Raw genomic sequence first — 26,110 nt, 5'->3', positions numbered from 1 at the left:
CTCCCCGCAGACGTCCAGGATCAACCAGCAGATCGTGGCGTCGGACGGAGGGAACCGCAGCAGCTCCGTGGAGCTCACCGTCATCATCACCAACGTCCACAACCAGCCGCCGCACTGGGAGAAGCCGGAGTACTGGGTCACGGTGCCAGAAAACACTGTCAGGGACGCCAAGATCGTGGTGAGTGACAGGAAAGGGGTTTCAGAAAACCAATCAACAGGTTAAAGATGCTGCGAAGGCTTTTTATCACATCAGATTTCAGGCACATTACCCCTGAAAAGATCACTTTACACCAACTGTCACCAAAAAGCGTTCACTAATAGACCAACACCAGAAAGTTCCTGGCTCTTTTTTTTAGTTCCTGTAGTATCTTCTCAAGATTTACAGCTGGAAATAATCTCTACTTTCTGTCCCTGGTGTTTATAAACTCTTATTTCTGAGAAACTTTGTTTTAGGTGCTGTCTCTTTAAGGCTCCCTGCTCCACAAACCCCCTTCTCTCTGATTGGCCAGCCCTTTAGAGGCCTGTTGGGGGCGGAGCTATGGGAACCTTGGTGTTTGAGGCCTTGTAAGAGGTTCTTTGTCATTTTAGCAAGTCTGGTGAAGATCTTGTGACCTCATTTCCTGTCATCCCTCCTTTTCCTGTCTTTCTTTTCTTTCTTTCCTTTGTCTCTCCTCACTTTTCACTTCCTCCCAACACATTTCTACTTTTTTCTCTTCTTCTCCTCATTCTTATTGTGTTTCTTCTTCCATTTTTGTCCGTCTTCTTTTTGTTTTTGACTTTTCATCCCCATCTCTTCCCCTTTAGCTTTTCCCATCCTCCTTTTCTTCTCTTTCATCCTTTGTTTCCTTTCCTCCTCTCCCTCATCCTTTCTTCCTTTGTCTCCTCTTTTTTCCTCCTCTTCCTCCTTCCGGTGTCAGCAAGTTCACTTCCAAACATTTCTGCAGAGCAAACAACAAACCTGCCTCAAGTCGCTCTTACCTGACTCACTCCGTCACACACACACACACACACACACACACACACACACACACACACACACACACACACACACACACACACACACACATTCCTCCTCTTTTGATCCCTTCATCCTAATTTGCTCCTTCTTAAGCCGCCGGTTTAGAAGGTGGAGGAGTTTCTCGCCTCCAGCTGCTCGATTTCATGGAGGTTAGTCAGTTTTCAAACAGTTGTAGGCTGTGTGTGTGTGTGTGTGTGTGTGTGTGTGTGTGTGTGTGTGTGTGTGTGTGTGTGTGTGTGTGTGTGTGTGTGTGTATGTTATTTAAATCCGTCCTCCTCCATCTTTCAAACCTCACACCGTCTCTAAAAAGACTGATGGTGATGATGGCGATGATGGCCTGGGTCCTGATGATGATGATGATGATGAGGATGATGATGATGATAACTGGACATAGTCCCGCCCCCGGCCCCATCTGTTGGGATGATTGACAGCAGAGGTGGAGGTAATTACACCTGCCTGAGAGCGTCGGCGCCGAGCCTCCTCACCTCGGTTTGATTACTGTGTTTAACCCGACGGAGACGAGGCCACGGGAGGGACGGGGAGGAGACACGGGGGAGGAGAGACACACGGGGAGGAGAGGGATACAGGGAGGTGAACGCAGCAGGAGGAGGAGGAGGAGGAGGAGGGGAGGTTCAGGATGGAAATAGAAACTGTGGCTTCAAGCGGTTTGATTTTCAAAGATAAGTGTCAGCAGAAACAGACGAGGACGGGGAAGGATCATGTTCTGCTTTAGTTTCTTACATTAAGACGTTTTTCTTATTTTAAGAAACTAAACAGGGACATTTTGAGTTTAAAAAGTCGTTTTATGATTAAAATAAAACAGGAGCACTTGGATCATTCCATGAGGTTTGCTTAAACCACAGTGACATCACATGTTGATGACCTCATCAGTCATTTTGACATAGAAGATTCCGGAATCTCTTTGGAATCCAGCTTCTGAGTTCTAAAGCCTGATGATGTTTCTTAAAGAGACAGTAACTGAAATGTGTGAGGGGAATGAGGCCTAGATTAAGTCTAATAGACCAATTTACAGTCAACGTCATCAAAAATATCCGTGTGTAGCGTTTAGCTCCTTGAATTCAGACCATACAATGTAAAAAAAAAAAATGGACCTCGCTTGCTCGGACGTGAGGTCTCCACAAAAACTGCTCCCCCTGGTGGCAGGCTGCAGTATAGGTTAAAAAAATACGGCTTTCCAGTCATTCCAGATGGGCTGTGGTCAAACTTTAAAAAATACTCCTCATAGAAATGTTTCTCACGTCTGATTGTTGTGGTGATTTGAAGATATCATTTGGCTGTCTTGTATTCAAGTCCTCTTTTTTCTGAAAAGTTTCGTTTTACGAGGTTAAAACGAGGCTATACGTAAGGTTTAACGATGATTGACAGCTGACGTTCTTGTGTATTTTTTTCGGGGATTGTAAAATATGTCGGGAGGTAGAGTCAAGAAGTGAAAGAAAAAAAATTATTATTATTTTTGTCACCCAGCTGCACTCAGATTCTCCCAGAATCCCTCACAGTCTCTACTGCACGGACTCTTGCTGCCAATGGCTGCGCCTGTGACGGGGAATTTTGGCTTCAAAACCGTACAATGATACATGGCGAAGCTACACTGTCCACTTTATATACAGGCTTTGATTCAGACGAATCATTGGTCTTTAGACTCTAAATTTAGCAGCTGGTTGACAGCATAAAAATGTACAGTTGTCCTGTGACCTGTTCTGTCCTGCTGACAGAAACAGTACTATACAACAGAGGCAATGTCAATCAAGTTTGGACAGTCACAGAGCAAACAGTGTTTTGGAGTTAATAGCAACCATGCTAACTGGGGACTCTCAGCTGAACGTGTCAGTGATCGTCAACTGGTAAGACAATAGTTAACAGGGTCACACTTTACACTGAAACACCAGTGATGTCTGCGGCTGTAGTTTTTGTGTCTTCATTATCCAACCTCAGGGAACCAGGTTTGGCAACAAAGAAATAATTAACTTTCGGTTTTCTAAATCCAGTTTTTACTTTGTGAAGTTAATGAAAAAGTTGGTTTGGGGCCGAGGTTGTAACGTGGACTCACTGTGGAGGGGAAATATAAGTGAACCTGTGTATCAACAGAAACACATTTGATGTTCGGAGTGAAACTACTGTGTATTACCAAACTGTTAACTAGTCCTATTAGTAATTTTAAAATACAAAACATTAATATTCTGATAGATTTAGTGCAGTTCTCTGTCTGTACCGAGAACTGCTGGGTACTGAATTGAGTACTTTATAAGTACAAATTGAATTCCATCTGAAGTACGAAGTACCAATTCACATAAAATCGGTACCATGTTAAGGTGCATAAACACATCCTTGTTACTGTGAAAAGAGTGAAAGAGTAGGTGATTTTCCATGCTGGACATGAACACAGCATTGAAAGTTTACATACTGAGAAATAAATCTTAAACTTTGAGACTTCATTATGAAACAAATTAATATTTAATAATTTTTTTAATGTTTATTTCCACATAAACACACAAAAGTACCAAAAAATTGGTACTGTCAAGTACTGATACCAATTCCCAGGTAGCAGGCATCAGTACCACACCATTTCAAATGTGAAAGGTCCCCATCCCTACCTGAACCACCAGGTAACTTCTCATCTGTCTTTCGTTAGCGCAGAAGTTTCTTCAACATTTCCCTTTGGGGCATTAAGTCGCCTCTCCCTCTGTAAACTTTGGCTCATAGCTGTGTCCACGTTGGTCGGCTGTTCACAGCAATCCATCACTACTTTTATCACTCATTATTTAGTTATTTCTATTCATATTGTTCATATTTTTGCTACTCTGAAGCCAGTAGGCTGCGCTACAGGAAGAAAGCACATCAGTGTTGCTTCCCCAAAACAAAAACAACCAGGCGTTCTTACAACATGGTTAATGCTGGAAGTGCTCTGGTCATTGATTCTGTTTTACTCAGTTTTAACACGTCAGACTCAGTCCATTCTGTACAGATGTGTAGCCTAGCTAGCATGCTAATCCTCACATCATGGCTAACTTCTACAACTCCACTTCCAAAGTCCTGAAATATCACTTTGGAGAAAGTTTGCTGCTGACGTCTTGGCAGCAGACTGTGTCTCATAACAATCACCTCTTCTTCTCCTCCGCGTGTTAATTGCAGCGAGGAGGAACTGTTGTTTTAAAATTAGCCGTGTTAATGAGGTTGGATAATTACCTTGTTTAAGAGGAAGAGGAGGGAGCTGCTGAGAGACGTGTTAATGAGTGATATCAGGGCTCTGACTTCCTCCTGTTTGCTTCCTCTTCCTGCCGCTGACAGAACAATTATCCTCATGTAGCGCTCATATTTCATAAAGCGGAGGAGGAAAGGAGAGAAACCGTCTAATTCAGGAACCAGGAAGTCAGAATGATTGGTTTCTGCGTTATTTCACTGTTTCTCGTCCCAGTGACCTCCTCTCTGAGGCGTGCGAGCGTCTGACTCTGACAGGACGCTCTGTTCTCCAGCTGCTGAATCACCCTCACACCAGCTCCACCAGCTGAGAGCGATCCGCCCGATGTCTCCACAGGCGTTAATCTGTGTGGGAGACGATGGCAAACACTGATCAGCTTAGCCGCAGCACACTGCGCTCATGTCTAATGAGATGATCTCTCATTAGTGCTGATTCTGTCCGCTCCGCTGCCTCCGCCTGCTGCTGCCAGGCACATCCACAGGCCGCGCGGTGGAGAGGTCCAACGCGTCCTGACACGACTCCTCACCTACTGTCCGGACAGCCTCCGTTCACCAGATCTGAACCTGGTTTAATTAACTCAACAGATGTTCCCTCTGCCTGTTTCAGCCCCAGATGTGTTGTCACTTTATTTTGAGCTTCAGGGAAGCAGGTCAGGCCTCCGTGTTTGGGGTTTTCTCAGGAGAAGGTGGTGAATGGACCTAAAGATGGAGTCCTTCAAGCTCGTTAACCACCAGAAAGTATATTTAGTATATATCAGATTATATATTATATATGTTTTTTAAGACAAATATCAGCTAATAACAAAGTCTGAAAGGTCTCTCTGAACTACATTTGGACTGTTCACAAAAAGAGACTGAGAGGTATCGACCAATCAGGGGTCAGCAGGAGTTCTAGAATTCTGAGCTCAAGGTCAGAATTCTCACTGTGATCTCAGAATTCTAGAACTCCTCTATTTTTGACCTCGGTTCAACAAACATCTTTGTTCCTTGGTAGGAAGACGAAGTCCCTCTGAGCAAAGAGATGTTCAAAGGACGTCCTTTTGACGTCATCCGTGTCATTTTTTTTGTACTTCTAATTTAGGCTCCATCTTTTCCTGACATCTACTGAACATCCATTTATGGTGTCCACTGCACCTCCGTATCAGAGCTAGCCCCCCAGAAAGAACAGTTCGGGTCGGTTCAGTACGGTTTGGGACGGTTTGGTACAGTTAAGCCTGATCCCATTTGCGTTTCCACAGCAAACTGTGCCCTCTCGTGGTGGGCGGCGGGGAAGCGATTCTTTTGACCAATCAGCGGTCTGCAGTGTTGTAGCTCCACCTTCCGAGAGCGGATCGGTTCAGTCTGGCACCCATACGGAAGGGTCCCAGAAAAGTAGGCCGGCTCGTCTCTGTTTTTAGGGATCTGTCCCGGGAATAGTCAGGGGAAACACCGCAAAATGCGTGCCATACCGAGATGAACCGAACCGGTCTGCTTGGTGGAAATGCGGCTTTCGTCCGTACTGGGTCTCAAACCAGGATCCCACCAGTTCCAAAATCAAGTCCCTATGAACTGAGCTATTTTGGTCATTAGAGCCCAAACCTGAAAACGGGGCAGAGGCCCTCTTTAAATCTTAGTGATTAGTATTTCGGCCCATTTCTCCTCCCTTTACGTACAAAAATGTCTCTGTCCTTTTCAAACCATGTTACCGCCACCGCCACTTCCATGTGTCCTTTACGTTGGCATTGCTGTTAACCAATACATCCACCAGGGGGAGCAGCCCAGAGTCAAAGTTTATGACAACAACAACAAATTCAAAAACAAACATGGCGACTGTGGAGGTCGGTGAGGCCATTAAATACATCACGGAAAAGCCGGCATTGTTGTTTCTTCTTTGTCGTGTCTCACTAAAGCTACGTGTCAGGAAGTAACAGCAACACTGCCCCCTACAGTTTCTGGTGGTCCTGCTCCGTTTCGCCTGTATCTGTAAGCTTTATCAAAAAGAAAAAGAAATACGCAAACGGACCTAGCCACAAAATTCAGTTTCAGCAAAAAATTCACAAATCCAGTCTTTTCGTGCCCATGCCTGCTCTATTGCGCCCCCTAGTGACTCAGAGACTGCAGCCTCTCTGTCTTCTTTCAGCTACAGCTTGAATTTTTTTGTGCATAACTATCACGAGAAGACCTGCAGAAGTCTCTTTCCATCGTAGTGGTAAGGTCGGATTTTGGCGATTTTTAGGGTATGTACTTTGAGTCTGGTTCTGTCCGAGGTTTCTGCCTGTTAAAGGGAAGTTGTTCCTCTCCACTGTAACTTGCTAAATGCTGCAGAGCTCTGTACTCATGGTGGATTAAGATTAGATCAGACTCCTTATCTTGTCTTGATGTTGGGTTTCTGCTAATAACATTTTATTAACATTTACAGGTCTGTACCTGTGAATGTTTTTGTTAAGTGTCTTGAGATAACGCATGATATGATTTGGCGCTAAACAAATAAAGATTGATTGATTGATAGTTCAACAAACTAGCTCTAAATCTTCTTGTTTTGATCCTCCTTCCACTTCCTGTGTCTGACTGTAGACAGTTTCTGAAGGTGTCGGACTGTTCTTGGTCATTTTCCTGTTGCTTCACACACAAAGGAGTTACTGTTTACTGTGAAACTGAGACTCACTACAAACAGATGATGTGATGACACAAAACATCAAACAAGTTATGGGGGAAAGTCCTGAAACCTGAAGCTGGTTTGAAACTTGGACCACCTGAGAGCGGGCGCTGAGCGGCGAGGAGCTTGACGTGGTCGCTGGGAGGAAGAGCTGAGAGGGTTTTGTTGTTTGGAGCAGCAGACAGCGTTTCTCACTCAGTGCGTCTGGGAGGTAACGTGTTTCCTCTGATGGAAACAAAGGATGGACGTGTCTGTGAGGAGAGTCTGTGAGCTTTTAATGAAGCTACGCTGAGAGTTCACAACGTTTCCAAACCGTTTACAACAAAACTGGAAGAAATATCTGTATTTACATCAGTGGTTTAGATCAAATGACATTTTAAAATCTGTAAAAACACATTTAAATTGCGTTTATTTAAGACAATAAATAAAAAAATGTGAATTATTTCAATGAAACATGCCAACGTGAGAAGGTTTTAGTGAAAACTTGTAAAAAGTGTTGTAGCCGTGAAGTTTTGAGACTCAGGAGAGTTGTTGGAGGGAAACGAGGTACCAGGAGTCCTCTTTGTACATCTGTGTGTGTGTGTGTGTGTGTGTGTGTGTACACAGGTCGTACCCTTTCTCTCAGTACATTAAAGTGAGGTAGCATCACTCAGCCGTGGAAAACAACAACCCTTCCCTGCCGAGGCCGGAGTGTGTGGCCAGGAAGAACAAGGGCTTTAAAAGCTCTCTCATTCACACACACACACACACACACACACACACACACACACACACACACACACACACAGCGTACACTCTCTAAGGTCAGCTCAAACTGCAGCCAAGAGAATAATGTGAGTCTTAAAACCTCTTCTGATCGAGTCAACACACACACACACACACACACACACACACACACACACTTTTCCAAACAAAACTCAATCTGAACCTTTGTTACAAACTTCCCTCCTCTCCCTCACGTCCATATAAGGCGTGGCGCCCGGCGCAGAGCGTTGAAACGTTGCATTCTTCGGGCTGCGTTTGTGTATCTGCTCCCGTCATATTTTCGGAGTGTTTTGGTTTATGGATCAGGGAGGCGCTGAAGCCGTCGGAGCCGTTACGATGACAAACGGTCTGCTGCCGACGGCGAGCAGCTGTGCAGTAAAATGATGTCACCGCTGAGCAGCTCTGACTCTTCTTCTTCTTCTGTGGTGTTACTCTCAGCAGGATCCTCATGAATCAGCCGGACGTGTGGGAGTTATTGTTCTGGCTCGGTCTGCAGCTCAGAGCCGCTCAGAGCTTCTGTTTCTGCAGATTCAGAAAACATGAACAGATCAAAGTCCATCCAATCACAGCTGTTCACTAAAAACCGTCTCTCCCTGCAGACCATCAAAGCCACGTCCCCCCTCGGTGACCCCAGGGTGACCTACAACCTGGAGGAGGGTCAGGTTCCAGAGACCAACATGCCGGTCCGCTTCTACATCAAACCGAACCGAGCCGACGGCTCAGCGTCCATCCTGGTGGCCGAGAACCTGGACTACGAGACCACGCGCTTCTTCACGCTCAGAGTCCGGGTCCAGAACGTGGCAGCTGTGCCGCTGGCGTCCTTCACCACCGTCTACGTCAACGTCACAGGTGAAACTTGCAGCTGCTCCTGATGTTTCCTGTCACTCATTTTCAATCTTTCTGTCACTTTGTCTTCACTCGTTAGCGTCTGTGAAAGGTGCAAATTTCTGGGTCTGCAAGAAGCAACGTGCAAATTGTCTTTGGATCCCCTGAGTGAGTCCACTGATGGGTCTAGAGCTGTGAGCGAGAACAGCAAAAACTGAGGTGATACTGATGTTCACAGTCACAGCACGTGGGAAAAAGCAGAATATCGTAACAAACTAACCTTAAAAAAACTGTGGCACTGACCCGAGACAAGATTTTGACTCACGTTTCCTGTTTTAAAAAAATTCCGGTATGTTCCAGATCAGCTGACAGATATGTAACAGAATTCTGGAATTCTAACTGTCACAGTGTAAAAAGATCAAAGGGAATATTCTAGAATCATTCTGACAAAGGCAGGGTTCTAGAATTCCCTTTGATTCAGAATTCTAACATCAGAGGCAGAATTCTAGAAGTTGCTTTCGTGTCAGAATTCTGGAATATTCTTGTTTTTTCCCCACCAAGTTTTTGTTCTCAGAGTTGTGACATCACAGACAGAATTCTAGAAGTTTCTTTGGCGTTTCATTCTGGGGACAACAGTGGCATGCACAGACTTTTCGAAGGGGCAAAAAAAACATATTCCTTTTTTACGTCCAAGAAGGTGGTCTGTCATATCTTAACCAGTCAAGGGAGCAGTTTTCTTTCTTTTCTTTTTCTTTTGTCCTGAATCCTGACAGTAGATATCAAAGGCAGAAGTCTGCATTTTTATTTTTTCCAAAAACACATCTAAATGTTTGCTTGACTCTTGAGGTTATGCAATAAAAAGCCACAAGTCTTTCTCAACAATGGACCAGGGGCGTATTTAGTGGTTTGGGGGCCCAAGGCAAACCCAGTCCATGGGGCCCTCCATGTACTTGTAACTCCTCTTCCTCAGAGCTAGACTGGCCTTCCCTGGGTCCACTGTCTCTTTCCCAGAATCAAGGCATGAGACAGTGCTAATCTTGTACATGGTAACTTAACACAACTAAATGCATTTCCTCAAGTTCTGTACTTTAGTTTGATTTTGAAAAAAGTGAATCCATCATTTAGTCCACTTTGTCCTGGATTTGAAATCTTTTATGGTCCATTGACAGCTTATTTGTCCCACAGTGGGGAATTTACAGAGTAACAGGAACAAACAAGAAAGGATGAAGTGAAAAACATTACAATAGGTAAATATTGAAAAAAATAATTTAGTAAAGAAAAAATGTGTAAATATCAAGCACAACATCAAACTGGAAAAAAATCTACTGAAAGAGGTGATATTTACAGTTACCATACTTTTTGGTACTATTATTTTAAAGTGAATGTATTTTTATTTGACCCCCTGTCCAGTGAGTTATGTTTCCAAAAAAGAGATTTATACAATAATGTTTATCACCAACTCCAAAAGTTTGATTTAGAGAAAATGATCCTGTTTCCTGGGCTAGATAAAGTCCTTAAAATCCTAAAAGTCTGATATGTTTATCTCAGATCTCAGAGCAACATTGGTTTTATTTCTGACTTAGTTGAAAATAAAAAATGGGAAAAAAGTGTTTTTACCACTTTCTTCCTGAATCAAATGTTCAGATGTGTTGTAACATGGAATAGCCCATTGAATAAGTTCATAAATCAGTTTTTAAGAGATGCTTTGGGGGCCCCTGGGAATCTTGGGGTTTTGCCTAATTGTAGCTACGCCCCTGCGATGGACAGCATCATTTGTACCCTTCCTGCCTGAAGCCAGCTGTTGCTCACAACCACATCCCCAGAGGGACTAAAGATGGAGAGACACAGTGACTGAGACCAACGTTTCTAAAAATCAGGCTGATTCATGAAGCTAACCTTAAGCTAACAGATGTTACTGAACTAATAGTTAAAGGTAGGGTCTGCTGGAGTTTTGGTTTCTTGTTTGTAAACACAACTTTCAAACTGGGCTAGCACAAGCTAATCACAGGTGTTTCACAAATACCTGTTTAGCAAGAAGCTAACTCACGTCGCACTTTGTTCTGTACTGCTCTCCAACTTCTTGAAAGCGAGTAAAAGTCGAGCCAATCTTCACCCTCGGTTACCTTTTGTTTTTCTTCCTCGTGCTACATACGCTAACGTAGCTGCTCTGATTAGCTTCTTCCACTCGCTAATCAACATGTAAAGTCACTTATGCATTGGGCCCGCTGTGATTGGCTGATGTAACCACGCTTACTCTCTGCACAGAAATGTCTTGATACAACCAAAACATCAACATCCAGGCCGAGGAGGGGGTTAAAGCAGACACAGACGCTGACACACATGTAAAGAGGCCCAGAGGAGACGACTGAGCAGGACTATTCCTGTTTACATGATATACATCCAAGAGTGCAAAACATTTTTCAAGATAAGAAAAAAACTGACAGTAAAAACAGATCAGAAACACTGGATTTTTAAATGAATTTTCTCTAATATTTGAGTTTACGTTTGCCTGAGTTTGCTGAATGTAACATCCTGATTGGCCTGATGATATGTTTAGGTGATAAACTGAGCAGCCACACCAACCCGCAGTGGATTTAAGAGAAATCAGGACGGTTTGACTTCATCATATCTCTTAAAAAGTGAAGTCAGAACCTTCCCAATTCTTCTGTCTTTGGCGTTTGTGAAACTCGTGGCTGCCATAAACAGACGCCGTCCCTCAGCTGGGGCCAGCGGAGCGAAGCTGAGACGTGGGAATCGGTGAATCTGAGTAATGAGCCGCGCTGCTGGAGGTAAAATGAAGAGCAGGTCGTGTCTCGCTCGTCTCTGGCGGTTAAAAACGGAGAGAAAAGCTCCACGCCGCCTCATTTTAACAGTGACTCATCTCCCCATCATGGCCGTCTGTGGGCGGAGGAGGAGAAAACACCACCTGACTTTGATTGGCTCTGAACAAACCCACATCGGAGGCTCTAATTGGCTTAGCGGAGCTGGACGTGAGCTGACGAGCTGCTTTGTGGACGCTTGGCGGGCTAATAACTGGTTTCCTCAGAGCCAGGAGGCGCTCTCGTGCTGACGGACGTCTGAAACTCTGGTCCCACTCCTCCAGACTCCTCTCTCCTCCTCTTCCTCTCCTCCTCCTCCTCTCCTCCGTCAGTCTTAATCCACGTTAATCAGCTTTGGGGGAACCACAGACTTCACTGCCAGAAAAACACAAACAGATAAATTCAGCTTTTCTTCTTCTTCACTTTCAGACGTCAACGACAACGTTCCCTTCTTCCTCTCCTCCACCTATGAGGCCACGGTTCCTGAGGGAGCAGAGATCGGCACCTCCGTGGTTCAGGTCTCAGCCACAGACCTGGACTCCGGTCTTCATGGGAGGGTGAGGATGGATCACGTCTTCCTCCTCCTTTGCTCTTACTTCTCCTCTTCCCTAATTTCATTTCCTTTTTCCTCCTCTTCTCTTTGCTGCCTTCATGACTTCATCCCTTTCATCTTCCTCCTATTTCTTTTACCATCCATCATCTCTTCATCTTCCTCCCTATCCTCATGCTCTTTTTGGTTTCCTTTGCTAATCCATCTTCATTCCTTTCCTTACCTCCTCCTTCCTCTTATTCTCTCTTCTCTGTGTCCTTTTCTTTCTCTCTTCTTCCTTCCCTCCCTCCTTTCTTTATATTTTCCTGCCTCTTTCTTTTCTTCCTTCATTCCTTTCTTCCTTCCTTCCTTCCTCTTACTGTCTCTTTTCCTTCCTTCCTCCTTTCCCACCTTCCCTTCTTCCTTCCTTCCTTTCTCCCTCTTACCCTCTTTTTCTTCTCCCTCCCTCTCTCTCCCTCCCTTCATTCCTCGTCTCCTTTCTTCATCCTTCCTCCTCTTCCTTCCTACCTTCCTTCCTCTTACTGTCTCTTTTCCTTCCTTCCTCCTTTCCCTCCCTTCCTTCTTCCTTCCTTCTTCCCCCCTCCCTCCCTTCCTTCCTTCCTACCTTCCTTCCTCTTACTGTCTCTCCCCCCCCTTCTTACTTAACTCCTTTCTTCTACTTTCTTTCTTTCTTGCCTGTTTTGCCTTCTTCCTCCCTTCCTCCCTTCCTTCCTCTCTTTTTCTGTCCTTCCTTCGTCTACTTTCCTTTACTTCTTTCCTTTCTTCCTTCCCCTCACTTTTCCCCCTCCCTTTCCTCCCTTTCTTCCCCCTCTTCTTTTTTCCCTTCGCCTTCCTTCCTTCCTTTCTCTACTCTTCTTACCTTCCTTATTTCCTCCTTCCCTCCTCTTACTCTCTCCGTTCTTTCCTCCCCCTTCCTCTACCCTCTTTTGCTTCCTTCCTTTCTTCCTTTCTAATTTTCTCTCCTCCTTCCTTCCTCCTGCTTCTCTTCCTTTCCTCTTTCCCTCCTCTTCCTCTCTCTTCTTTCTCCACCATTGTCTTCCATTCATTCCCTTTTCTCTCTTCCTCCTCACCCTTTTCTCCTCTCCTTTTTTCTTCCCAACTCCTTTCCTCCTCTTTGTCTTTTCTTTTTTCTCCCTCTCTTCTTTATCCTCCTCTCATCTGTCTTGCCTCCTTCTTTCCTCCCCCTCCCTCTCCACCTTTCCTCACATCTCCCCCTTGTTGCTCTTTTTTCCTAACCTCCTCTCATTCTCTTCTTTTTATTCATTCTGTTTTTTCACCTCCTGTTTCTCCTCCTCTCCTCCTCCTCTCTTCCTGGTCTCTCAGATCCACTACGTGATCCTGAAGGACGAGAGCGGGGACTCTCAGTTCTTCAGCATCGAGCCGCTCAGCGGCGTCATCGTCACTCGTGCGTCCTTCGACCGCGAGCAGAAAGCGTCGTACCTGATCGAGGTCCAATCACAGGACGGCTCAGAGTCGGCGCGGCCGGGTCAGCAGGGTCAGCCCAACACCGGTGAGACGTTGGTTCGTCTTCAGACGTTAGAGAAACGTTTTCTCCGCCTTCACTAACCCGTCTGTCGCTCCTCAGACACGGCCTACGTCAGGATCTTCATCACAGACGTCAACGACAACGCGCCGGCGTTCCCTCAGCCCGTGTACGAGGTCAGCGTGGAGGAGGACAAGGAGGTCGGCTTCGTCCTCATCACCGTCACCGCCAACGACGAGGACGAAGGTGAGACAGAGAGGGTTTCCTGTCATCTCCTCTCCTCCTCTCGCCTCCTCGTCTCCTCCCTCCTTGCTGTCACAGCTCATTAGCGGCGCCTCGGCTCCCTCGAGGTCTCAGTTTGATGTTTTTGTCTCTTTGTTTGTGTTTGTCCCTCGCTCCTCTTCCTCGTCTTCCTCCTCCGCTCTGAACCGAGGAGCAGCAGGAGGCAGAGAAAACAGCAGCAGAACAAACGCCTCCTCCCTCCTCCTTCTCTCCTTCCCTCCGTCTGTCTTAATGACGGCGGCGAAGCCTCAGGAGTTTTCCTCCTCGCTCTGTCTGAAGGAAGAAGGTGACGTCTGATTATTTGTTTTAACCTTTTTTCCTCCAAGATTCGCTCAAAGGATCCAAAACTTCCTGTCGCTCCTCTGACGGGCTTTTATTTTGAAAAGACTCTGAGAGGAAGTCAGACAAATTGAGGAAGTTTTAGGACAACGCTTTTTGTGAGTTTGGTGTTTGTAGCGAATGCTAACCCTGACGCTAGCAGTGACCTCAGTCCTCTCTGTGTCGATCATGTGGTGATAACAAAGATCTGAAGGATGTTGAGACGTTAACACTGGAACGAGTCAGCGACCAAACATGAGAGAAAAACATTTCTAAGTTTTTCTTTCAACATAAACTGTCAGACGAGAGTTTTTCCCTTTTTCTTTTCTTATACAAGCTCCAAATTTCCTGGCACGGATTAACTCAGGTGACTTAAACTTTGATGCTTCATAGCAATTTCTTTAGGGACACTTTTTTTTTTTTTGTCAATATACATTTTTTTTGTCAGTAAAAGTCAGCAGCCAAAAACAAAGAATCATTCATGCTTTAAAATTAGAAATATATTCTTATAAAAAAACAAGAAGTGTCAGAAAAAAGTCATTTCTCAGATGTCTGACAATTCTTTCAAAATTCTATTTTCATTTTTCAGGATTTTAAAATAAAAATGAAAAAAAAATTCTGAATTTGAAATTCTCAATTATGGAAAGAAAGAGGAAATTCTGTTTAAATATAAGAATTGTGGTGAAAAAAAAAGGAATTTTGAAATCTATTTTCCATCTTTTTTTTATTTTATTTTTTTCTTGCCTGACCTCTAAAAAGCTTTTGTTTTTTAGTTGCTGTCGTTTTTTTTCTTTTGTTTATATTTTTTTAATTGTTTTCTTAGGAATTTTTGTTCTGTTTCTTTTTATTAAATAAGTTTTTGTTTTTTATTTTCTTTTTTGTTGATTTCTGTTGTCTTTGTATTTTTTGTTTGTTTTGTAGTTTGTGGTGTTTTTTTTTGTTTTTGTTGTTTTTTTAATTTTTTGTTCTTTTTGCTTTGTTTTTTGTTTTGTTTTTTCTTTTTGGGGAGGTGTTTTGTTGCTTTTTTGTATTTGTAGTTTTTTGTCATTTTTGTTGGTTTTGGTGGGCTTTTTTGGTTGTTTTTAGCTTTTTCAGTAGTTCTTATTATTCTTTTGCTTTTTGTTGTTTTTTTTTTGTTTTTTTTCTAATAATTTCGGTGTTAATGTTGTTGTTTTTTGATAGACGTGAGGTTATTTTTTGTTGGGTTTTTTTTTGTAGTTTTTTTGTTTTTGTCTTAGTGTAGTTTTTTTTAAGCTATTTTTGTGTTGTAGTTTTTTTTAGTGAGTTGTTTTTATGATTTTTTTTGTAAGTTGTTTTTTAATTTGTTGTTGTTGTAGTTGTTTTTTTTGTGAGGTTTTTTTTGTGTTTTGTTGTTTTTGTTGTGAGTTGTTTTTTTTATTTCTTGTTGTTGTTTTTGTTGTGAGTTGTATTTCCTCCCCTCAGACTGATCCCAGCTCCTGAAATTCGCTGAACACGGGATAAAAAAAAAACGCTCTGACAGCAAACTGCGGCTGATTCCTCCAAACGTTGTGGCTTTATCCCCGGTTTGTGTCTCTCCAGGGAGTCCCTGGGGTAATTAACAAACACATCCTGACCCAAACCACCGAGGGGGGGATATAGACTTAACTCAAACACCCCAAACCCTCCTCTACGAGCAGGTAGTTAGTGAGATTATCCAGAGATCAGACCTGAGCCCTGCTGAGTCAGCGCGCTCACAGACAGCGACGCCAGGAGCTTCAGGTCTGTTTATGAGCTTTAATCGTCCGTTTACGGGAGTGTTCATATCCTGACCTGCTCCAGATGATCCACAGTTAAAGAAGGATCCTGTTTTTATTCTAAACCTGGATGTTTTAATACACTCTGGGGTCGAACAGGTTGAAAAAGTTTTGCTGTGTTACTTTCCACTTAATTTGGTGTTTTCTGATAAACAGAGGTATGACGGCGTGTGTGTGTGTGTGTGTGTGTGTGTGTGTGTGTGTGTGTGTGTGTGTATGATGAGTCGTAGGTTTAGACACTTCTCCACCCGCCGTCTTTAAGCTGATTAGGCGCAGCAGCTTTTGTCACCCGTCGTGTTTTTCTGGATCCCGTTTGGTCCTCCGAGTGGAAAATTTGCCGAACTAAGTGCGTCTGGTAATGAGATCAAGAGTCTTTTTTAATTCCGCTGAGTTTGGTGTTTCAGTTTAGTGTCGCCCCGGGGTTTAGTAAACACACACACACACACACACACACACACACACAAACACACACACCTCCTGCTGCAGCGTAGTGTTGTGATAATGAGGATCAGGGAGAGTGTGTGGATGTAATTTGGGCTGAGATGCTCCTGTGCTGATGATGATGATGATGATGATGATGATGATGATGATGATGATGATGATGAAGATGATGAAGATGGTGGTTTATGTGAGCAGCAGACTCCAGTCTTAAAATGTGAAGCCAGCGCAGAAGTGTTAAAAACTGCAGTTCCTGAAGTGTCCACTAGAGGCTGTCTGCAGAAACACTGAGACCACATACACACCCATTTTAAAAAGCCGATTTTTAGAGCAGGAATCAACATGTTTACAGTCTGGTTTAAAACATGGTTTGTGTTTAAATAGCTCATCATGGAGAGATTTATTTTTATAACTTAAACTCAAATTTAAGTTCATCAACAGAGAAGAGAGGAGGCCAGCAGAGGATATGAGGCATGAAAGGAAAGGAGAGCAGAAATCAGAGGTTTGTGACTTAGGACAAGGAACAAACCTTGGTCATCTGGACAAAGGTATTATTCTATACCTAATGATTTTACAACATTACAAAATTGAGTTTTTTCCAGCCTGAGTACGGAGAGTTAGCGGTGTGGTGTCTGTGACGGAGGGCAGAGCAGAGAGACACACACTGGGCAGACAGAAGCAAACAAACCAAATTCCAGCTCCTTGGTGTGGGGCTAAGAACATATTTTTACAACTTTTGACGTAGAAACAGAATAAAGAATAGAATAGAACTTTATTGTTATTGTAACAAGTAAAAAAAAATTGAAGTCACAGCAGCAATCAAGAAAACTAAAGTAAGAAAGTGTATAGAAAGAAAATAGATGCTGACAGCTTGTCCATCATTGTCCAGTCAGCCAGCCTCCACCTCCACAGGGTCCAGGACTGAGCTTCTTCAGCAGTCTGTTCAGTCTCTGTCTCCTGGATCCTGTATCCTAGCATGATGCTACTCTGCCTTCTGTTATTCTCTCTGTTGCTGGGTTAGCACAGCTAGCTCGTCCATCTTATTGGAGATAGATCTTACGTTCCCAATAACGATGGATGGAAGGACAGGTCCATGCCGTCACTTCTTAGCTCACACCTGAGAACCAGCACGTCGTCCTCACCTCCTTCTCCTCACCTTGTGGGGAAACATCCGGCCTAGCACCAGTTAGCGTTGACATGCTACAGGCTGCTAACAGCTGATATCACATGTAAACAATGCAGCCATGGTTACATGTAGGATCTCCAGACAAACACAGGAGGAAAAGTAGTGAAAATATCACTACTAAAAACAGCTATCCATCTCATGAGTTGAGGTGTAGTTTAGTTCTGGTAGGTGACATTGTGCACTGTGTGCACTGGGATTTTGAGTAAATTTTGTGATATTTAAGCAGATTTTTGCTGCCATTTATCGTACAGGAAGTATGAAGAGATGGAACCAAGAGGAGACGAGGAGGAGAGGACATGAGTGGAGATTTAGGAAATCCTGTGAATACAGCTCTTTGGAGCTCTGTGGACCAATCACAGGGTTTGGTAGAAGCTCGTGGTTACACGTGTAGCCTCATGTTGTTTCCTGCTCCACCTGATGGTGTTGATTTGATGCACAGTATAAATCAGGCTTTAAGTCCCGCCCCCTTTACCTCATTGTACCTGGAATGAAGCCGGGCTGAGGTCAGCACACCTGGGAGTTCTCCAAACTGCATCCACGCTAAACTGATGTGCTTTAGTTTCTGTATTTCTAGGTGATAAAAATGCATAAACGTCACTTTATTTCACTGTTTTTAAGGTTAGCTAAAGGTGGTTGAAGCCATAGACATTATATACGTAGACGCCTCATTGACTGGTGCTGCCTATTGGAGCTGACATAGCTGCCGGCCGCCATCTTGGATGGGTCTCACACGCCGCCCCAGTGCGTTTATTAAACTGAGAAAGGTGAATAATGCCCAACTATCAAGAGCATAACTCAGCGAATTTTTACCTGATTTTCACACGGATACGTTTGTTACAAACAACAGAGATGAACTAATAATCCAGGACGCAGTCACACATTTTAATACAAACTTTCAAATTAAAATACTTTTTATTTTGATATTTTTTGTCCTGCAATGAGACAGGACAGTGAGACGGACAGACAAAACGTATGAGCAACAACATTTTTGCGGTCATACATATATACTTATATTTACATATATATTCACAATGCCAACTTCACACATATTTTCTAATATAATAATATTAATAATTATAATATAATAATAAGTATTTCTTTTAATTACTACTTAATCATAGTAAAATTAGTAATAATGATGGCAACATCAGCCACAATAATAATGAAATTTAATTCAACTGTAGTATGGCTGCTTATACAAACAAAGATAAAAAAAATAGATAATAAGTAGAACAACAGTAATATTAATAATTTGTTATAAAAGGGAGATAAGTCATTTAACACTAGCAGCTGCAGTATAATTACAGTAACTGCAAATGTAAAAATATCATAGTAAATAAAACAAAAAAGAAAGTATTAAAGAGTGATAAAAATACACAAAGGGTGGAGTATTAACACCATCATTAGCGGCAGGTGATATGATGGTAGGGGCAGGGAGGGTTTGTCATGGTGAGGCTGTGGTTGTATGGAGAGACGCTGTAAAGGAGGCCTCCTCAAACCAGGGTCACTTGGAAATCTTCAAAATGTGAAGAAGAAGAAAAACTCTGGAGATAAAGTGAGAGAGTACCAGCTCCTGCTGTTAGCATTTTGTCGCTCGTCCAATACTGTTAGTTATAATGACATAAAATGAGAAATGGTCAATAAAACTACATTATTGTGAAGTCTTACCTGTGAAAGGTAATCCCACGTGATCTGCTCTCAATATTGCCCCGGTTATAGCAACACTTTGCGCTCAATCTGTTTGTGTCTGCTGCTGGAATGCAGTGAGGAGACCCATCCAATATGGCGGCGATATATCGCATCAGCAGATTAACCACCTGTATCCTCGTCAGTAGCTCAGGTTTTTCCAGAGAAGAGTCAAAGGAAACGTTTCTTTTAAAACTCCTGGACGTCTGTAGATCTTTTGTTTTGGTCAAAGTAAGTGTGCGTCAGTGAGGACACACTAATTCCCAAAATGCTTTGCTGAAATCTCTCCCTGTTTGGATGATTTCTCCTCTCAGGACTCCTGGGCTCTGCGGTCGTCTGAATCTGAATAAGCTCCCAGCATCCAGTATCTCTGTCAGCCATCTGAGGCCACAACATGAGAGATTTGCTAATGTGTTTTTTTTTTTTTATCGGAGTGAAAACTTCCTCCAGTGACGAGCGAGACCTTCAGACTCCGACCTGCACTCAGCGCTCAGGGACGACTCTCCCCTCCGGTCCTCCTCACGAGGAGCAAAGATCTGACCTTAATCTCAATTTGGGGCCTCCTGCTGGGCTCCGAATTAAATCAGCACTATCCCCCAGTGTGTGAGTGTGCGTGTGTGTGTGTGTGTGTGTGTCGGTATGTGTGTGTAAGGGGCAACACCATATGGCCAGACTGATCATTAGGGAGGCAGCTCGAGGCAAGAAACCGCTGGAACTGCTCCCCTCACACACATTTACACACACACTCACATACACACACACTCAGACGCTCGCTGAGTGTCACCACGGATCGTGTTCAGAGGATGTGACGGACCGCCACACTTAAGCTTCCCCTCACACACACATGAGCCACACACACACGCATGTGTAGAGTGTGTGGTGTGGTAATGAAGGTCCTGCATGTCTCCACAGATGGTGTTTGTCTCCTAAAGTCTCCTCGGTGCCGGTAAACAGAGAGCAGGACCAAAACCCAGACAGACCAGCCTCTGGCCTGCATCTGTGTGTGTGTGTGTGTGTGTGTGTGTGTGTGTGTGTGTTTATCCTGTCAGAGCGTGTGTGCATTTCTAAAATTCATAAAGAGAAGAGGCGAAGAGGCCGACAGAGGATATGAGGTCTGAGGAAAGAGAGAGATAAGGAAGAGTGTTCAAGGAGGGAAGGATGGAGGATGTGAAGAGGAAGGAAAGGATAGAAGGAAACAAGAAGGAGAGGCTGGAGTACAAAACTGCAAAATCAAAAAGATGGTACAAGGAAAGGATGAGAAGAAGTTTGTGCCTCCTGATGTTTCTGAAAAAGATGAAACACGTACATTTCTATAAGAAGCCAAAGAGACTTTATAAAAGCTTTGTATCTGTGACAGAGGGAGGAGCAGAGAAACACACAGCGTACACGAAGAGGTCTCATCTCCTGCTCCTTTCCTGCAGTTTAATCTGGATCATTGATGTCTTCATGAAATGGTAGTAACATGTTTTGGTCCAAAAAGCCAATAAATCAAGCACAGCAGCATTGTTTCCAGGCTCTCATAGCCCCTCTGTTCAGAACGCTCTGATTTAGTGGGCGTGGCCTTCATATGTAAATGAGCCACCGCTGATACCGCCCCGCTCTTCCACGTCACTGAGAGCGGCGCCACGAGCTCCGAGTGCACAATGTTTAGAAAACAGAGAAGCTGGTTTACCGTAACATTACAGGCTAAAACAACAGGCTAACCGCAGCTAAAGTTAGCATCCTGAAGCTAACACAGAGACAGGGGGGACACTGAGGAAAAGCTCTTCCATCTGCTCCACAGCACACAGCATTTAAAATACTCACATTTCCAGGGTCCCAGGTTTGTTGGAGGATGGTTGGTAATGCGCCTGGATTCAGGACCAGTCTATTGGCTAGCCCTCAGTTGGACTGTCCAAAGTTGGAAAAGCAGTCGGCCGTGAAGTGACTAGCACACACATGCTCAGTTTTACTGAGTGTAGCTGGAACATTTCCTGATAAATGAACTCGAGACACTTAGTCTGTCTTCTTCTGAGATGGGAAGCTTGAGCATGGAGCTATGTGGCTGTTTACAGCCAAAAACAGAGCAGTGATGGCTCTTCAACTTTGGCATTCTCAGGTCAGACTTGCTCCTGATTGGTCAAAAAGGGAATCGCTGACGTCTGCAAATCCCCAAAATCCAAACAGCTGGTTTTAGGTCAGGATTTTACATTAACAAGCTCTACTAAGAACAGGTTTGGTCATTAAATATCACATTTTGTGGGCTGGGAGGAAAGACAAAGACCCACACATTTCACTAAAAGACTGAATAAAGTGATTTTTGCAGAATATGGGACCTTTAACAGAGGGGAGACGCACCGGACATGGACCTAGTGGAAGTCCAGTGTCAATCTTCTTTCCTTGCGCCTTTAAATGCTCTTACTTCATCTCTTTATCAATTAGCAACTGCTGCTTTGTCTCTTTGACCCAAGGACATTATGGGATAGATACCATGAATGTTTGGTTGTTTTTGCACGGAGCTTTTAGGTTTTATCGAATGAAACAGGATGGAGATTATGTTTTATGTTTCATGATGATGAAATGTGGAATCCTCACCATGAGGTTTGAACAAAGCTTGGATGCTGACCAACTAAATGCTAACAGCTAGCCGTATTAGCAGAGAGTGTACACCTGTAGCTCGAGAGGTTAGAAATCATAAGCACATGTTACTTTCTATCATAATCCTCTGTCTCTCTTCAAACTGACTCTAAACTCCACTTCCTGTTGGTTTAGCACCCGAGCTAACGAGCTCTAAAGTTTGCTAACTGGCCGTCAGCACCATGTGAGCTCTTGTCCCCAAATATCTGGTCCAGGGGAGTAAGGCGTCACGAATCAGATGGACAGAGGTGAGGAAAGGAGAAGTGTTTGGGTTTACGAGGATTTCAACATCCAAACTATGAGAGAGGCAGAGAGAAAGAAAGAGGAGGTGTGGAGGAGCAGCAGCTAATGAGCCCCGCTGCGAGCGAGACGCCTGTTTTCCTCCCAAATATTTTATACCTGCTGCTGCCGCGGCTGCTGTCCACCCGGGCTTCTTTCTGAGGGCGCTGCCAATCAAACGCTTTTTTCCTGCGAGGAAGTCGACTTCGATATCAGTCAGGAAGTTTCTCTACACACAGAGCGCTTCAGCACTCCATGTGACCGACAGCTCTACGGCTACACCTCTGTTTCAGATCCTGAACCCTGAAAGGAGAGTTTTATTAAATCACTGTGAGTGAGTTTGATTATAACCTCCACTTCTTCCCTCCAGGCGCCAACGCCAAGCTGCGTTACCAAATCACCTCCGGGAACACCATGGGCACCTTCGACGTGGAGCCCGAGGTGGGCACCATCTTCGTGGCTCAGCCCCTGGACTACGAGATGGAGCAGCGCTTCGAGCTGCGGCTGGTCGCCTCCGACGGGAAGTGGGAGAACGAGACGCTGGTGGTGGTTCAGGTGGTGAACCGGAACGACGAGGCGCCCGTCTTCAGCCAGACCGAATACCACGCCGCCGTGACCGAGGAGCTCACCCAGCTGCCGGTCTTCATGCTGGAGGTCGGTACCTCAGATCCACAGACTGAAGACTAACACTAACGCTAAAACAGGCCGTGATGGTTGAAGCAAAACCTCCATCTGTATCAAAGTTTGTTTACTAAAAGTTCCTGTTTTTGTCTCCGACAGACTCAGAATGTGACTATAAAGGTCTCACAGTCACTTGTAGTTCCTGGAACTAAATTTTTTGTGTGGCCCATTATTTTTCTGCATGTCATTGACACCTGTGTACAGACTGCATAAATTGGGCCGCAGTGGACTCGAAAAATAAAAGTAGTTGCACCACATCTCCAGACCACTGGAGGGCAGTAAGAAAGATGCTTTTCAAAAGCTTAAGGTCTAAATAAAGTTAGTCCCTTTAAAGCAGTCCTACCTGGGAGGTGTTACTTTCCAGAGGATGTTTCTAGACGAAAATTTCTTCAAATTAGCAGATTATTCAAATTAAAAAAAAAAGTTTTTCTTTTTTTAAAATTTTTTTGTAATTTTTTTTTAAACTAAAAAAATATTTTTTGAAAATTTTGCAAAAGTTTTGACCTTTTTAGAATTTCAATTTCTTATAACATCTTAACTTTAAAAAAAAAAAAAAAAAAAAGCTCTAAAACTTTTGGTAATTGCTCTCCAGGGGACATTTCTAAAAAAAAAAGAATAATTTAGCATATTTGTTAAATTTAGAAAAAAAAACGTGTTTTTTTTATCTTAAGAAGAGTTTTTGAAAATTTTGAAAAAAATTTAAATTTTTTTTACTTCTCTTAAAATTTCATTTTTTTCTAATTTTTTTTGTTCCAATTCTTAAACTTTTGATTAATTTAACCCAAAGGATGTTACAAAAAAATTGTGAAAAATTTGCAAGTTTGTCAAATTTAAAAGAAAATGTTTTTTTCTTTTTCTTTTTTTTTTGAATTTTTTTTCATACATAAAAGTTTTTTGAAAATTTGATGAATTTTTTGACTTTTTTTATTCTCATGCTTTTTTTTAACATCTCCTATTTTTTTTCTTCATTTGAAATTCTAAAATTTTTGCTCAATACTCTCCAGAGGAGAGTATTGAGCAGAATACCAGAAAAAATGTGAAAATTTAGCAATTTTGTCAAATTAAAAAATAATAATAATAAAAATAAAAAACATTATTATTATGATAATATTTATAATCATCATCAGCATAATATTAATATCAATAATAATATGCATTAAAAAAATCAAGAGTTTTTTAAAAATTTCACAAAAGATTTGAGTTAAAAAAAAAGTTTTTTATATATCTTTAGTTTTTTAATCTAAAATTCTGAAACTTTTGCTAATTTTATGAATAACTATTTTATTTAATTTTTTGCATGTCTCAGAATCTGGAGATGTGTTTGCACAAATATTGCAGTTCCGTGTATTTCCATGGTCCCCAGCTCTGTGCAGCCTCGTAGCCCAAAAAGAGCCAGCAGGCGTTGAACCTGCGGCCTCTCTGTGACCCTGCACGGCTCCAGCAGACGCTCAGATTGAATGACCGGACGTGCTGACAGCTCGGTGGCTGTTTCTGAACGTTCAGACGATCAGGTGTCTGTCCGTCCAGGTGAAACTGTTTAAGAGTTAAACTTGAGAAAGTGTCACCTTCTCCTCTCTGACGGCGGCTGCTGCGTTGATACGAACAAGCTGTGGAAATGTATCAGGTTGGATCTAACAGCATTGGTCACACTCCTGACGCTGAGCTGAATTAGCCTGCAGCAGCACCTCTGCACGGGTCCAGTGTCTTTAAGCTAACACGCCACACGTGTGTGACACTGTTTAACACAACGCCAGCACCTTGCAGCAGCGGGAAAGTTGCCTGAGAAAGTCAGAGTCGACCTGTTTCCATCTTCTGTTGCCTTCATCCGCCTTTCGTCACACCTATCCGCGGTAATTCACGGTAATATGCATGTGGCGCCCGGATAAATCAGATTAAAAAGGTGGAAGTGTGTCGGGAAGTAATCCCCGTCAGAGAGGCATGTGTCACCGAGTCCTCAACCCGGGCCCGCTCCCCTTCGCCTGCCGGAATTGATTTGATGCACGCTCCGCTCCTCTCCAACTCCCTCCATAGTTTTTCCGGCGCCGGGCTGGCGGCCCCTCCCTGAACGCATCCCGCTCTGAGCCCCGTGTGTTAATACAATTCAGCAGATAGTGAGCGGAGGGGAAAATCCAATTTGAAATGAATATATTTCAACTTCACCTGCGCGGCAACCTCCTCCGTGGCGCCGCGGCTGCTCATCTTCAATATTGTCTACCTGCGTCACGTTGTCAGGGAACGCAGCGCGGCGACGGGGGGGAGGAGGGGGACTTCAAAGGCTGCGGTAAACAAACCCTCTGGTGAGAAAAGAGGAGAAGAAAGGCTAAAAGTCGACTTTCTCCCGGCTTTTGTTGGCGTCTATTAACTTTTAATTGCGGTGTGTGTCGCGGTGACAGATGTGAGGCTGGCGCTCTGGTCCGCTCGCGCTCAGATAGCAGGCGGCAGGTTAATTAAGCAAAGAGGACAAAGAGAGACAAGGAGAAATGTTTATTCCTGTGTCGCTGAGCCGCTGAGCCGCTGAGCCGCGGTGCGGGGGCAGCTGCAGCTATCAGCTCTCTGCCTCGTGTTCGGGTTGTGGGCCTGACATTTGTACAAAATGAAAACGCTCTCCTCGCTGTTTGATGGAGGGAGAAGAAACAACAGCTCAGACAGAAACAGCTCCTCTAAAGAAGGAGAAGAAAGAGGAGAAAGAAGGAGGTGTGAGTCTCTGAGGATCGTTTAGTGAAATCTTTTGTTTCAGCTGCAGATTCTTTCAGGATGTTTGATTTTTATGATTCATGTGAAGGAATCAGTCAAACCTGAGTTTATAAACCACCTCAGTCAAAGTCAGGCCAAGCTCTCAGCAAACAGGGAAGTCATGTTCCCTTCCTTTCCTTCCTTCCTTTCCTTCCTTCCTTCCTTCCTTACTTGCTTGCATACATCTTTGCTTGGTTTCTTCCTTCCCTTTCTTTCCCCCTCTGATCTTTCCTATCTTCCCTTCCTTTCCTCACATTATTCCTTAATTGCTCATTCCTTTCTTTTTTGCTTCCTCCCTTGCTTCCTTGCTGGCCTGTTCTTCCACCCATCTTCCCTTCCTGGGTTCTTTTCTGGCTTCCTTCATTCCTTCCTTCCTTCTTTTCTTTCCTTCTTTCCTTCTTTCTTTCCTTGCTCACTTCTTCCTTTCTGCCTTGTTTCTTTCCTTCCATTCCTATAATTCATCCATTTTCTTCCTTTCTTTCTTTGCTCTCCTTCTTGTCTTCCTAACTCCCTCATTTCCTTGACACCTTGCATCCTCCCTTTGCTTCCTTACTTGTTTCCTTTATTTATACATTTTTTTCCTTCCTTCCTACCTTCCTTACTTACTCACATTCTCTATTTCCTTCCATCTTTCCTTGCTTTCTTACTTCCTTGCTTGCTGTCTTTCTTCCCTTCCTTTCCACCTTGTTTCCTTCTTTCTTTCCCTTCCCAAAATTCTTCCCTTTCTTTCCTTCCTTCACGTCCTTCCTCTTCTTTCTATCTTCCTTCCTATCTTCCTTCCTTGCCTCCCCCCTTAACCTCATTA

The 26,110-nt window shown here is 43.6% G+C and overlaps 1 protein-coding gene across 1 annotated transcript in view; it reads left to right on the top strand.

The window, feature by feature from the left end:
• Positions 1 to 26,110, top strand: part of LOC141800165 (neural-cadherin) — a 152,586-nt gene that overhangs the window by 103,986 nt on the left and 22,490 nt on the right. The window contains exons 12-17 of the mRNA XM_074682571.1: positions 11 to 178; positions 8,234 to 8,483; positions 11,708 to 11,835; positions 13,152 to 13,338; positions 13,414 to 13,557; positions 22,262 to 22,545. Of these exons, the coding sequence (XP_074538672.1) occupies positions 11 to 178; positions 8,234 to 8,483; positions 11,708 to 11,835; positions 13,152 to 13,338; positions 13,414 to 13,557; positions 22,262 to 22,545 (1,161 nt within the window). The remainder of the gene's footprint in view (positions 1 to 10; positions 179 to 8,233; positions 8,484 to 11,707; positions 11,836 to 13,151; positions 13,339 to 13,413; positions 13,558 to 22,261; positions 22,546 to 26,110) is intronic.

Source organism: Halichoeres trimaculatus, unplaced genomic scaffold, assembly GCF_033239565.1.
Source record: "Halichoeres trimaculatus isolate MK-OKI-2021-1 unplaced genomic scaffold, fHalTri1.1 fHalTri1_scaffold_12, whole genome shotgun sequence".
NCBI lineage: Eukaryota > Metazoa > Chordata > Actinopteri > Labriformes > Labridae > Halichoeres > Halichoeres trimaculatus.
This window is presented reverse-complemented; position numbering and strand designations above follow the sequence as displayed.